The 15411-nt window shown below is 33.6% G+C and overlaps 1 protein-coding gene across 2 annotated transcripts in view; it reads left to right on the forward strand.

Moving 5' to 3' along the window:
- ADAD1 (adenosine deaminase domain containing 1) overlaps window positions 1–7076 on the forward strand; it is a 47487-nt gene extending 40411 nt beyond the window's left edge. For both annotated transcript variants that reach the window (XM_026499280.2, XM_026499281.2), the window contains exon 11: window positions 6963–7076. In XM_026499280.2, the coding sequence (XP_026355065.2) occupies window positions 6963–7076 (114 nt within the window). The remainder of the gene's footprint in view (window positions 1–6962) is intronic.
- The last annotated feature ends 8335 nt before the right edge of the window (window positions 7077–15411 follow it).

Raw genomic sequence — 15411 nt, forward strand, 5'->3', positions numbered from 1 at the left:
GCACTACTAGGTATTTACCCAAAGAATCAAAAATACTGATTCAAAGGGGCACATGATATTTATAGCAGCATTATCAATAAGAGCTAAATTATGGAAAGAGTCCAGATGCCCATTGACTGATGAATGGATGAAGAAGATGGGGTGTGTGTATATCTATATCTATAAAATGGATATATATTATATAATGGAATATTACCACCAAAAAGAATGAAATCTTGCCATTTGCAACAACATGAATGGAGCTAGATTGTATTATGCTAAGCAAAAGAAGAGAAAGAAATTCCATATGATTTCACTCATATGTGGAATTAAGAAACAACAGAGGAACATAAGGGAAGGGAAAAAAGAGGGAAGCAAACCATAAAAGACTCTTAACTACAGAGAACAAACTGAGAATTGCTGGTGAGAGGTGGGTGGGGGGATGGGCTAAATGGATGATGGGTATTAAGGAGGGCACTTGTATTGAACACTGGGTGTTATATGTAAGTTATGAATCACTAAATTCTACTCCTGAAACCAATATTACATGATGTTACCTAGAATTTAAATAAAAATTTGGGAAAAGAAAGAAAAGAAAAATGATATGTTTAAAGTGCTGAAAGAAAAACTTGGCAACCAAGAATTCTATAGCAAGATAATTCTTCAAAGCAAAATTTAAAAATCTCCAGGCAGACAAAAATTAAGAAAATTTGTTAGCAGAACTTCCCTAAAAGGAATTCCAAAGGAAGTCCTTGAAGCTTGGAAGAAATTACAACCAGCTGACACATAAATCTATAGGAAGGAATAAAGAATACTGAAAGTGGTAATTATGGGGGTAAATATATAAGGGGGTGTGTATGTATGTGTGTTTCCTCTTATTTTTTTTAAAAAATGGAAGTTCTTTAAAACAATTTTAACAGTGTGTTATTGATTTTGTAACAAAGGTAGATGCAATATCAACAGCAATAGTGTAACAAAGGACAGAGAAAGAAATCAGTCATTATTGGAACAGAGGTACTGTATTTTACCAGATTGTCAGTTTGAATTTGAACAGAGGCATATTGTAATTCCTAAAGTAACCATGAAGAAAATAACTGGAAAACTACATACAAAATATCAACACACGAATTAAAATGGTGTATTAAAATTCATTTTTAAAAAGACTAGAAGGCAATAAAGAGGAAGCAGAAAAATAAAAGACATAGGACTTGGAAAATTAGTGACATGGCCGACAAGAATCCACTATACCAATAATCATTAGATTTTATTAGACTAAATGCTCCAAAGAAAAGGCAGAGCTCATCAGATTGGGTTAAAAAAAAAAAAAGAAAAGCAAGATCCAACTATATGCCGTTTGCAGGAAACACGTGAAATTCAAAAACAAAAAGTTGAAAGTAAAAGGATGAAAAAAACATGCAAACAGCAATAAAGATAACTGAAGTGTTTATATTAACATCAGACATAGGTTAAGATGAGAAATATTACAAGACAAAGGGCAACATTTTATAGTGGGAAAAAAGGCTAATACATTGAAACATCTAACAAATAGTTACATAATAACCGCACGTGTTAGTAACAACAGAACCCCAAAATACACAAGCCAAATCGGACAGAATTGAAAGGTGAAATAGATAATTCTACGATTATAGTAGGAGGTTTTAATAGTCTTGTTTCAGCAGTTGATAATACAACTAGACAGAAAATAAGAATTTAGAAGGCTTAAATATCACTGCCAACCAAACTGGCCTATACGAAACCCTACATAATAGAATACACAGTATTTTCAAGTACACATGGAACATTCTCCAGTATTGGCAATAAAACAAGTCTCAATAAGTTTAAAAGGATTAAAATCAGACAAAGTATGTTCTTAACCACTGTGGAATTAAATTAGAAATCAACAGTGGACTGATCTTTGGTAAAGCAGGAAAAAACATCCAGTGGAAAAAAGACAGTCTCTTCAATAAATGATGCTGGGAAAATTGGAGCTACATGCAAAAGAATGAAACTTGACCACTCTCTCACACCATACACAAAGATAAACTCTAAATGGATGAAAGACCTCGATGTGAGACAGGAATCCATCAAAATCCTAGAGGAGAGCATAGGCAGCAACCTCTACGACATCGGCCACAGCAACCTTTTTCACGACACATCTCCAAAGGCAAGAGAAACAAAAGATAAAATAACTTGTGGGACTTCATCAAGATAAAAAGCTTCTGCACAGCCAAGGAAACAGTCAAAAAAACTAAGAGGCAGCCCACGGAATGGGAGAATATATTTGCAAATGATGCTACAGATAAAAGATTGGTATCCAAGATCTACAAAGAACTTCTCAACTCAATACACGAGAAACAAATAAATCATAAAATGGGCAGAAGATATGAACAGACACGTTTCCAATGAAGACATACAAATGGCTAACAGACACATGAAAAAATGTTCAAAATCATTAGCCATCAGGGAAATTCAAATCAAAACCACACTAAGATACCACCTTGCGCCAGTTAGAGTGGCAAAAATTGACAAGGCAAGAAACAAAAATTGTTGGAGAGGATGTGGAGAAAGGGGAATCCCTCCTACATTGTTGGTGGGAATGCGAGTTGGTACAGCCACTCTGGAAAACAGTGTGGAGGTCCCTTAAAAAGTTAAAAATTGAGCTACCCTATGACCCAGCCATTGCACTACTGGGTATTTACCCCAAAGATACAGACCTAGAGAAGAGAAGGGCCATATGCACCCCAATGTTCATAGCAGCATTATCCACAATAGCTAAATCGTGGAAGGAGCCGAGATGCCCTTCAACAGATGACTGGATTAAGAAGACGTGGTCCATATATACAATGGAATATTACTCAGCTATCAGAACGAATTCTCAACATTTGCTGCAACATGGATGGCACTGGAGGAGATAATGCTAAGTGAAATAAGTCAAGCAGAGAAAGACAATTATATGGTTTCTCTCATCTATGGAACATAAAAACTAGGAAGATCGGTAGAAGAAAGGGATAAAGAAAAGGGGGGTGATAGAAGGGGGAATGAAGCAAGAGACTATGGACTGTGAGAAACAAACTGAGGGCTTCAGAGGAGAGGTGAGTGGGGGAATGGGATAGGCTGGTGCTGGGTAGTAAGGAGGGCACGTACTGCATGGTGCACTGGATATTACATGCAACTAATGAATCACCGAACTTTACATCAAAAACCAGGGATGTACTGTATGGTGAATAACATAATATAATAAAAATATTATTTTGAAAAAAAAACAAGGTAAAAATCAACAGTGGAATGAAATCTGGAAAGTTATCCGTTTGAGAATTAAACAGCTTAACTTCTGAATAACGTGTGAGTCAAAGAAGAAATTATAAACAAATTAAAGAATATCTTCAACTGAATGAAAATACAACACATTAAAATTTGTGGCATATAACTGAAGGAGTGGTTAGAAATCTATAGCTTTAATCACTTCCTTAGGAAGGAAGAAAATTGTAGAATCAGTTATTTGAGCTTCCACTTGAGATGTTAGAAGAAGAACAAATTAAAAGAGAGAAGGAATAATATAAAATAGTATAGAAATCAGTGAAGTAGAAAAGAGAAATCAATGAAATCAAAAGTTGATTCACTAAAAAAAAATCAACATTGATAATCCTTTAGACTAACTGATAAAATAGTAAGGGATAACACAAGCGATCAAAATTTGGAATGAAAGAAGGGTCATCATTACAGACCCCAAAGAGCTAAAATAATTCTAAGGGAATATTGTAAACAATCTTTTGTCAAAAAATTAGATGAGTTTGATGAACCCATTTCTAAAAAGATATAAATTATAAAATGTGACTAAAGAGAATATCCAAACTGAACTAATGTAGTTGAATTATTAATTTAAATTCTTTTCCTAAAAAGAGAGACAAACCAAGACAGACTCTTAATTATAGAGAGCAAACGGATGGTTACCAGAGGGCTTGGAGGGTATGGGTTAAATAGATGATGAGGATTAAGGAGTGCACTTGTCTTGATGAGCACCAAGTCATGTATGGAATTGTTGAATTGCTATACTGAATACCTGAGACTAATATAACCCTGCATGTTAACTGGAATTAAAATAAAAAATTATTTCCCTAAAGAAAAACAGAGTGCAAATATAGCTTTACTGGTAAATTCTATTAAACATACACGCAAAAAAAAAAAAAAATACAAATCCTACAAAAACTCTTTCATAAAATAGAGAACGCTTGCTAACTTTTATGAGGTCACTATAACCCTGATACCAAAACAGGATTAAAACATCACCAAAAAATGAAGACTACAAACCCTTATCACTCAGGTACATAAATACAAAATTCTTAAGATATTGGCGAAGTCAATCCAGCAACCCATAAAAAGGATTATAACATCATGACAAAGGAGGTTTGTTCTAGGAATGCAATGTTGATTTAACATCAGAAAATTATTTGATGTACTATCATTATATGAATAGATTCAAGTACAGAACCCACATAATTACCTCAAAAGGTAAAAAACGTATTTCACAAAATCCAACAGCTATTCATGATAAAAATCCTGAATAAGAAATAGAAGTAAATTTCCTCAAATGAAGAACCTACCACTGACATCATACTTAATGGTGAAAGAATACTCTTCCCCGCCCCCCCGGCCCAAGATTAGCAGGATGTCTGCTCTCATCATTTCCATTCAACATTGTTCTGTAGGTCCTAGTAAGTTCAGCAAGTCAAGAAAAAGAAAAGTCGTTGAGACTGGAAAGGAACAGAGAAACTTCTTAACTCTAAGTAATGTTATCTTGTATGCAAAATGTCTTGTGGAATCTAACAAAAACGACTACTATCATATGTGAATTTAGTACACAGTATAAGGACAATGTAGAAAAATAAATTATAAACATATATGTATTTATATATATATGGAATAATATATATGGAATTATATATATATATGGAATGAACACTCTAAAATTAAAATTGGGAAATTGTTTTCTCCAGAATAGCATAAAAATGCTTATTAGCAATGAATTAAAAAAAATAAGTACAAGATCTATACACTGAAAATGATGAAACATTGCTGAGAGTAATTGACCTAAATAAATGGAGAGATGTACCATTTCATGGGTTGGAAAATTAGATATTGTGAGGATGTCACTTCTCTCCAAATTAACCTATGGATTCAAAGCAAACTCTTACTAGAATCCCAAGCTTTGTGTAGAAATTGATGAGCTGATTCTGATCAAAATTGATGTATAAATCCAATGGACATAGAAGAACCAAAGGTAGATTTACCCTACCTAGTTTACAAAATTTCTCATAAAGCCTCAGTAGTCAAGACAATGTATTGATATAATGATAGACATATAGATCACTGGAACAGAAAAAGTCAGAAATTAACCCATACACTTATGTTAATTTTGTATAAAAGTGCCAAGGTAACTTAATGGGAGAAAGAATAGTCTTTTTAGTAAATGGTGCTGGAACTGTTGAATATCTGTGGACAAAAAAAAAAAAAAAAAAAAAATTAGACTCATATCAGTCATACCAAAAAAAACCTTAAAATAGATCATATATCTAAGAGGGCTAAAACTATAAAACTGCCAAAGAAAATGTCAAAATATTTGTATTCTTAGGTTAGGAAACAGTTTCTTAGATGTGATGCCAAAAGCGCAAACTGTAAAAGAAAAAATTCATCATTTGGACTCCAGAATTTAAAACTTGCTTTTCGAAAGTCATCATTAAGAAAATGAAAATACAAGCCATAGAGTGGAAGAAAAAACTGACAAATCATATATCTGATAAAGGTCTTGGATCTGTAATAATATATAATGAACTCTTACAACTCAGTATTAAAAAAAAAAAAACAACCGGTTTTTAAAAGTAGCAAAGAATATATACAAATGGCTAATACTCTGTAAAAGATGCTCAGCCTCGTTGTTAATTAGGTGTTGATGATACTACTGCTTATCTACTAAAATCCAAAACACTATATACTAGGTGTTGTTGCAGAGAAGCTGGAGACCTCTTGCACTTCTGATGAGAATAGTATGGTCTCTTTGGAAAACAGTCTGGCAATCTCTTACAAATGTAATCATATAGTTACCATGTGATCCGGCACTGGTATCTGTCCAGGAGGAACAAAAACATATCCACACAAGACTTGTACATAAATGTTTACAACAGCATTATTCATAAATAGCCAAAAACTGGAAACATTCAGTTGTTCATCAGTTGGTGAATGCATAAACGATGTGGCAAATCCATATGATGGATACTAATCAGCAATAAAATAAATCAAACTACAAGTACATCAAACAACATGAATGAATCTGAAAGCATTATGCTAATCAAAACAAGCCTGACACAAAAGAGTTCATATTGTGTTCATCAATTTTTATGAAATTTCTAGAAAAAGCAAAACTCTAAAGACGAAGTAGATAGATTCATGGTTGGCAGGAGCTGGGAGTACAGAATGGACGGCAGATGGGCACAGTGGAACTTTCTTGCAGGTCATGGAATTATTTTACAACTTGACTATAGGATGGTTGCATATCTTTATAAATTTATTAAAAATCATCAAACTGTATACTTGCAGTGAGTGCATTTATGGTATGTAATTATACTTCAGTAAAGCCGTCTTAAAAGTTCGTCTGTATGTTCATTTATAAAAAATAAACCAAAATGATGGTAGTTATCTATTGTTCAGGGATTATAGGCAGTTTTTATTTTCTTCTTTATATTTTCTCTACTTTCCAAGTTTTCTGTAATGTGTATGATTATTTTAATTAAAAATGTTGCAAACAAAAATTGTCTATAAGGAGTGTTGGAAAGGAAAATGTTTAATTTCAAAAATAATGAGAAAAATAGGAATTCAAAAATACTTTCAATAATTTTTAAAATGTCAAACTAGAGAAGCAAGATTAGGGCTACTTTTCATAAGCTAAATTCTGCCTATATTCTATAATTCAATTTTTTTTCTTTCTATAGTGTATGTCTGGATCCTATCAAGAAGCTAAAACTTTGCTGAAATCCTACTTGCAGCAACATGGCTATGGCTCCTGGATTGTGAAATCTCCCTGTATAGAGCAATTTAGTATGTGATTTAGGCAATCCATTGTCATATTAAAAATCTTTTATTTTTTGTTGTCTTTGACTAGTAAATATATTTTAAAAATTTTGGTGGCTTTCAGCTTTCAAAACCAGAGTCTTGCAACAGCAGTGCCCAGAAATTGCTGAAAATAATAATTTACATTAAAATATTGTGGGTTTTTTTGTGGCTTTTTTTGGAAAAATTATTACCTGAGTCATTATGCAGCCATTTTGCATTTATTTTTACAGGCATTATAAAGCCACTGCCCTTTTTGTAATTTAAAAGAAAATTTCTTTTAAGTTTTGCTTTAAAGCTATCTATTTAGCAAATATATTCAACATTGTTTCTGGGTATCTCACGCAGGTTGTTTCTTTTTTAATTAAAAATAGAATCCAGGAATACAAATAATAGTTTTTGCTCATTTGTTGGTTAATTCAACAAACATTTGAGTACCTAATATTTGCTAATCACCATGCTTGTGTGATAATGAAAAATAGCAACTAGAGCACCATTTCTCATGTCCAAGAAATTTATGAATGCAAACTGCTTATATACATGCAGAAAAATGTTAGCCATGTTAGAGAATAATTTCTTAAATTAGTTATTCTGATTAAAGGTCATCATAAATGCTTTAAATAAGATTGAACATTTTCAAGTGATGTGTAAGATCCATCCAAATGTGATTTAATATTTATAATTTCAATAAGTAGGGATTTCTGATAATCAACAAAAGATAACTTGGCTTTACAGTTACATTTGTTTATACAGTGATTAGATCAAAAAAGAAAGTTTAGTTATACTTGAGTTAGGCTATATATCTTCAGTGAAACTGAGTTTGTTCCATACTTCAGCCTCTTCAACCTACCTATTCCTTAGTTTCAATCACAGATGAATTAAACATTATTGGTCTCAGGCTTTGTTCCTCTTAGCTTGGGTCTTTATAATCTTTGATGAGGTCGATATAGGTTTTTTGTTTTATTCTGTCTATTCGAAAAGTATCTTTGCAAGATTGAAATTGATACTAGTTGTTGCCATTCTTTGTTCAGAGATAGAAGCTTGATATAAAAGACTCTAGACTGCCCTACATCAAAAGCAGTAATGCTTATTGCCTCTTTTATGTATTATGGTTGTATAAGATATTTTTCTTGAAGAAAAGCAAACTTTAAATTCCAACTTCTAAACTTCAACTTTTAAAATTGTACAAAAGCCATTAAACTAGTTACGTCTAAATTTAAGTCCTCTTTTAGCTCTCAGGTTCTGTTATCCGAGATAAACATTAAAGGATAGATAAAAATTGAGAAGGCTAAAATGAGAGAGAGGATATATTCCAGTTGGAAATAATAAAGCAAAAATTGGATAGGAAATATTACCGTGTTTGAGCCTAGTTTATAGAACACTGGATGGAAAAGTTGAGGGTTGAGTCTAGCAGATGTTCTCATTTGGGTAGTCAGAAGGGAACCCTTGAAGGATTTTGTGTAGGAAAGTGACATACATTAAGACACCATTCCAAACATTTTTTGTTTACTTATTATGGTAATTCCCAAACATACAAAAATAGAATAGTAAATGAATCCCCATGTACCCATCACCCAACTTCAATAATTATTAAAACATAGCAGTCTTATTTTGTATATATCTCCCCATGCTGGATTATGTTAGAACAAATGCCAGACAAGTTATTTCTTTTTTGTTTTAGTTTTATTTTTTTTAAGTTTTTATTTAGATTCCAGTTAGTTAACATACAGTGTAATATTAGTTTCAGGTGCACAATATAGTGATTGAACACTTCCATATATCACCTGGTGCTCAGCACAAGTGCACTTCTTAGTCCCCATCTCCTATTTCACCCATTTTCCCACCCACTTCCCTCTGGTAACCATCAGTTCTTTCTCTAGAGTTGAGTCTGTTTCTTGGTTTCTCTCTCTCCTCTGAAAATACTTTGATACACATCCATGAAACATAAGAACTCTTTAATACACACACACATACACATATACACACACGTATTGCAGCAATTCAGTTAGCACACCTTAAAAATTAATAGTAATCCTCCCAATATCTCTTAAGTGTTGTATAGATTGTTGGAATCAAGATCAAAATCAACATCCATATGTTGGAATTTGTGTGTTAAATATCTGTTAATCTATAGATTTTCTCTGGCTTTTTTTTCTTTTTTTAATTAGTACCTTAAAAAAACTGCGTTCTTAGTGGAGTCTTCCACAATCTCATATTTACTGCTTACATTTCCATGATGTCATTTAGTGTGTTTCTTTGTGACCTGTATTTCCAGAAATCAATAGTTGAATCTAGAGGCTTTTCAAATAGAGGTTCAATTTTTTTAGCAAGAATATGTCATAGGTAGTATTGTGTACATTCATCACAAGACACATAATGTGTGGGATGTCTCTTTTTGTAATACTAGCAGTCATTGATCATTGCCCAGTTCCGTTATTTTATTAGGGATTGCAGGTGATAAATTATCTGATTAGATGAAATGCTTCCGTTAAAAGAAATGTTTGCTTATAGATGATTTGATGACCTGGGGCATAGTTGGTAAAAGGCTAGATTGTTTCTCTGTCTTTAGATTTTTGAAATGGTTGGTTCCCTGTCATTTTTTAAAGTTCACCAGTGAGAATTTTTTTCAGTATCATTATGAGTTTAAACATATTTGTGTTTCACTCATTACAATTCATATTTTTCTCTTGTGTCAGTAAGAACCTATTCTAAACCTCTCAGTGTTGTTCTTCTAGTTGATGTTTCTAATGCTCTTTTAAGTAATATCATTTTGTATGTTTTATTTTCTATTTGTTGCTGACATATAAACATAAAACTACTTTTTTATGTTGGCCTTATATCCAGTGCTCCTGCTAAATTAATTCTAATAGCAGGAGCACTTTTTGGATTTTCTTTATACGCAGTCACATCATATGCGGATAATGACAGGTTTATTTCTTCTGATCCAATCTTTATCTTCTAATTTCTTTTTCTTGTTTTTTTTTTTTGTTTTTTTTTGTTTTTTTTTTTGTACTGGCTATAGCTTCCCAGTACAATGTGAGTAGAAGTAGTTTAGCAGTGTCCTTGTCTTATGTAAGAACCTTGTCATGTTGGTGCCTTTTCTTCTGAACATGATCCCAGTAGTCTTTGTTAATTTCCTTTCTTATGACTGAATGTTCTTGCCTCATCTTGTGCATTCGTTGCTCCATTCTTGGAATTAGTCATTGCACCTTACCCCGCTCATGCACGGGTGTGTGCGCGCGCATGCTCGCTCTCTCTAAAAATAAATAGATAAATCCGTAAAAATACATAACAAATCTGTAATACAAGGTATTATGCAGAAACATCTAGCTTTTATCCTTTGTTCCTAAGAATGTGTGTGCATGTATACTCCCTCTCTAGCTTTATATACACACACATAAATATATGTGTATGCATATGTATATAAAATTATTAGGTTTTTCATTTATCCTTTATTGTTAATGTAATCACACACACACATAAACATATGGGTAGTCATTTGGGTTGTTTTCTGTTTTTCTGCTATTACAGTGTTCTAGTGGCAGTTTGTTTTTTTGTTTTTGTTTTTTTAGGTTGCTTAGAGTAGAAGAGATTAGAAAGTCAGGAGCCATGACAGTAACCTAAAAAGTAATGATGACCCCAACCAAGATTGTGACCAGTTATTAAGGGAAAGATAAGTCCAAGCAGTGATGGGGAGATAGGACCTAAAAATAGAATATATGAAACAAAGGAGAAGACAAGATGAAAATGATACCATGGGTTTGAGCTAGAAACCAGAAGTACTATAAATAAAAGTGGAGGAGTCAAGAATGGTGTGTTTGAAAATATTTGAAGTTTTGACATATATTTTTAAGGTGGTAATAAGATCACCAAATGGAGATATTCAGCAATTGGAAATACAGGTATAGAGACCTTTGAGAAAGTTTTGGAGTAAGGATAAAAAACTAGGTATCACTTGCAAAGAGGCAATTCTCAAATTGTGAGAAAAGGTGTTTGCTTTTTCTTGGGGAGGATAAAAAAAAAGAATATTCGGGCTAGATTCCCAAGAAACTCTCATATTTTGCATTTGGAAAAATAAGAGGAAGCAACAGTGGGTGAGGTTGGCAGAAAGAGGAACTTCAAAGAATAGAATAGGCATTCTCAATTGCTCTACAGGTCACGGAGAATGAGAACTACAAAAATATCATTGGAATTGACAACCAGGAGTCTACAAATCACTAAAATAGCAGTTCCCCAAGCTAATTGCTCAGAAGAGGCATCACTCCAGGGTATTCTGATTGAGCAGATCTTGGAAAAGCTCTCAAATCTACATTTTAACAAGTTATTGCAGATGATTTGATGTGGGTAGTATATTGACCACACTGAACAACACCACCCTGCAAAGTAATAAAAGTTTGGTGGTGGCAGAAAGATTGGCCACAATTAAGAAATAAATGAGAGATGAGGATTTAGAGTTAGTGACTGAATTCTATTCTCTCTAGCAGCTTGGTGGTGAGACTAATATGGCTGTTTCGGTTTTTGGGATTTTTTTGTTTATAAGCTGAAGATTTCATCAATGTGTGTGAATTTATAGTGGAGCCACCTAATTTGATATTGATGACTTGTTTTGGGGAATAGTGGATGTCAGGTCAGATAATTGGCCTCATTGCAATCAGACCGGCTCTGCTTAGGGAGATTTGGGTGATGTGAATATATTACTGAAATGGCTCAAGCCAAAATGGGGGAAATAAACTATGAGTACATAGAATTAAGTGGAAGTAAAGCAGTTTCACTGAGAGAGCAAATATGAAAGAACAGGAGATTGTATTCAGGGTATTTTCAAAGTTTGAAATCTTAGATACTGACTCTGGCCTGTATTTTGTCATGTTTCTTTCATCTTCAGTCTAACTCAGTTATTAGAAATAATAGTTGAAATCTAGGCATGAAAAATGGCTTATGAATTGAGATTTAGTGTTCATTCCATTCTATCTTTGAGGGATCTGTGGTGCCAGGGATAACTAGAGCCCTGGACAGTCAACCCTGGCCTTAGGCAGCCTATTGTTTACCCCTATGTTCAGTAATGCCATTTTCCTGTCTGTGCCATGGTATGGAAAAGTTTAGAAAGCAGCATTCTAAACTTTTTTTTTTTATATTTTTTAAAAATTGAATTTAGTTAACATATAATGTATTATTAGTTTCAAGGGTAGAATTTAGTGATTCTTCAGTTGCATATAACATCCAGTGCTGATCACAAAAAGTACCCTACTTAATACCCATCACCCATTTAGCCCATTTCCCACCCACCTCTCCTCCAGCAACCCTCAGTTTGTTTCCTACAGTTAAGAGTCTCTTATGGTTTGCCTCCCTCTCTGTTTTTATCTTATTTTATTTTTCCTTCCCTTCCCCTTTGTTCATTAGTTCTGTTTCTTAAATTCCACATGAGTGAAATCATGTGGTATGTCTTTCTCTGACTGACTTATTTTGCTTAGCATAATACACTCTAGTTCCATCCATGTTGTTGCAGATGGCAAGATTTCATTCTTTTCAATAGCTGAGTAATATTCCCGCGCGTGCGTGTGTGTGTGTGTGTGTGTGTGTGTGTGTGTGTGTGTGTACACGTACCACTTCTTTATCCATTCATCCCTCGATGGGTATCTGGGCTGTTTCGTATTTTGGCTATTGTGGAAATTCCTGCTATAAACATTGGGGTGCTTGTGTCCCTTTTAATCACTTATTTTTGTATCCTTTGGATAAATACCTAGTGGTGCAATGCTGGGTCATAGGGTAATTCTGTTTTTAACTTTTTGAGGAATCTCAATACTGTTTTCCACAGTGCCTGCACCAGTTTGATTTCCAGCAACAGAGTAAGAGGGTTCCCCTTTCTCATATCCTTGCCAACACCTGTTGTTTCCTGAGTTTTTCATTTTAGCCATTCTGACCAGTGTGAGGTGGTATCTCATTGTGGTTTTGATTTCTATTTCCCTGATGATGAGTGGTGTTGAGCATTTTTTCACATGTCTGTTAGCCTTTTGTATGTCTTCTTTGAAGAAATGTCTGCGCATGTCGTCCGCCCATTTCTTGACTGGATTTTTTGGGTTTTGGGTGTTGAGTTTGGTAAGTTCTTTATAGATTTTGGATAGTAGCCCTTGATCTGTCATTTTCAAATATCTTTTCCCATTCTGTAGGTTGCCTTTTAGCTTTGTTGATTGTTTCCTTTGCTGTGCAGAAGCTTTTTATCTTGATGAAATCCCAATAGTTCATTTTTGCTTTTGTTTCTTTCACCTCTGGAGACGTGTCTAGTAGAAAGTTGCTGAGGCTGAGGTCAAAGAGGTTGCTGCCTTTGTTTTGCTCCAGGATTTTGATGGATTCGTGTCTCACATTTAGGTCTTTCATCCATTTTGAATTTATTTTTGTGTACGGTGTAAGAAAATGGTCCAGTTCCATTCTTCTGCATGTTGCTGTCCATTTTTCCCCAAAACCATTTGTTGAAGAAACTGTCTTTTTTTCTTTAGGATATTCTTTCCTGCTTTGTCAAAGATTAATTGACAATAGAGTTGAGGGTCCATTTATGGATTCTCTATTCCATTGATCTATGTGTCTGTTTTTGTGCCGGTACCATATTGTCTTGATGACTACAGCTTCCTAAACTTCTTAATAAAAAATGTGGTGGTATTGATCATGTCTCAAGGCTCTCTGGGGCACCTGGGTGGCTCAGTTGGTTAAGCGTCTGCCTTCAGCTCAGGTCACAATCCCAGGGCCCTGGGATTGAGCCCCACTTTGCCCTCTCTGCTCAGTGGGGAGCCTGTTTCACCCTCTCCCTCTGCCTACCATGCTGCCTACTTGTGTTCTCTGTCAAATAAATAAAACCTTTTTTTTTTTTTAAAGAAACAATTTCTTGGTTGGGTGATACTTTTAGATAATTACATTTCATTTTGCACATAAGATGATGTGACATGACTATTACTTTAAGGAAGCCTTAGATGAAACTTGTGAAAAATAATTTGAGTATAATATATGCATTAAATATGTAAAAATACTTTGCAAATATTGATGGGGATTGGATATGAATGTTGTCAAGCTTCATAACGGTTAATGAAGAGTCACCGTTACTTTCAGATGCAAGTTTATTTTCTTTGAGGATGAGCTGAAATTGATGGCTCCTAGATAAAGATAATTGTTCTTTGATGTGAGAAAGGAAAAAGAATATTGTTAAGTAAACAGGAAACATGAGAATTTCCTCTTTAGAAGTCTTTCGATCCTGATACCATCCTATAAATTAAGTTGATTTAAAATAAACTTACTCTGTCACTTCTTATGTTATAATAGGTATAAAAAATATCTGATTTTGTTTGTTTTAGTAGTACCAAAGGAGCATCCTGACGACCAAAACAGCATTTGTATTTGGAACTAACATACATGTTTCTGTTAAAAATTCTGCTGAACTTGAATTGCCTTTCTTTACGGGTATTTGAAGTCTGGATTGTTTTCTGTTTTCATAGAAACTATAATTTTTATTTGTTACATGATGGTCAAGGTAGAAAGGTATGTTAATCCTGGAAGGTTGGTATTAACATCTAAAACTTTAAAACGAATTTTTCCTGGGAATTGTAGTTGTAATTGTTCTACATGTATTAGTATGCTTGTCAGAGTTTTGGTTTGCACTTTGACTGTAATATAGATGAAATTCACTGTTGGAGAAGAAGCATTCTAATATGTAACTTGTCTGGATAGATGACCTGATAATATAATTAAGCTACATCTGTGGATGCTTTTCCAGAATTTTAATAATTTCTTTTCTATCCACTCTTTTTGAATTATTCCATTAATTGAAAAATATTTAAAGTACAGTTTTATGTCATTTTCAAATTAAACTTTGTATATTATAGCTCTGAGACTGTCAAGCTTTACTATATTTGAGAATTGAAAAATATGATGGTGGCATTGCCTTCAGTGTTCTTCACCATAGGAAAGTCGTTGATTTTTTTTTTTTGACTCCACCACAATTATTCTTCCAGTTTATTTACTACTTCCTAGTTCTTTAATAATACCCTGTTTTTTAGCCAATTTGAATAATTCTGTTTTTTTAATATAGTCTGTCTTTCCTGCTGTATTGCCTTATGCTCTTCCCTCAACCCTGTGAGAACAATATCTTTAGTCCATCTTACATATGACAACTTATATTTATAGCAGTCTATTTTAAATTGATAACAACTTAAGTCTGAATGCATTCTGAAGCTCTACATTTTTACTCCCCCAACCCACATTTTATGTTTTTGATGTCACAACTTACATCTTTTTATCTTATTTACCCCTTGATTAAGTATTGTAGTTACAGTTATTTTTACTACTTTT

This window comes from Ursus arctos, unplaced genomic scaffold (assembly GCF_023065955.2).
Source record: "Ursus arctos isolate Adak ecotype North America unplaced genomic scaffold, UrsArc2.0 scaffold_11, whole genome shotgun sequence".
NCBI lineage: Eukaryota > Metazoa > Chordata > Mammalia > Carnivora > Ursidae > Ursus > Ursus arctos.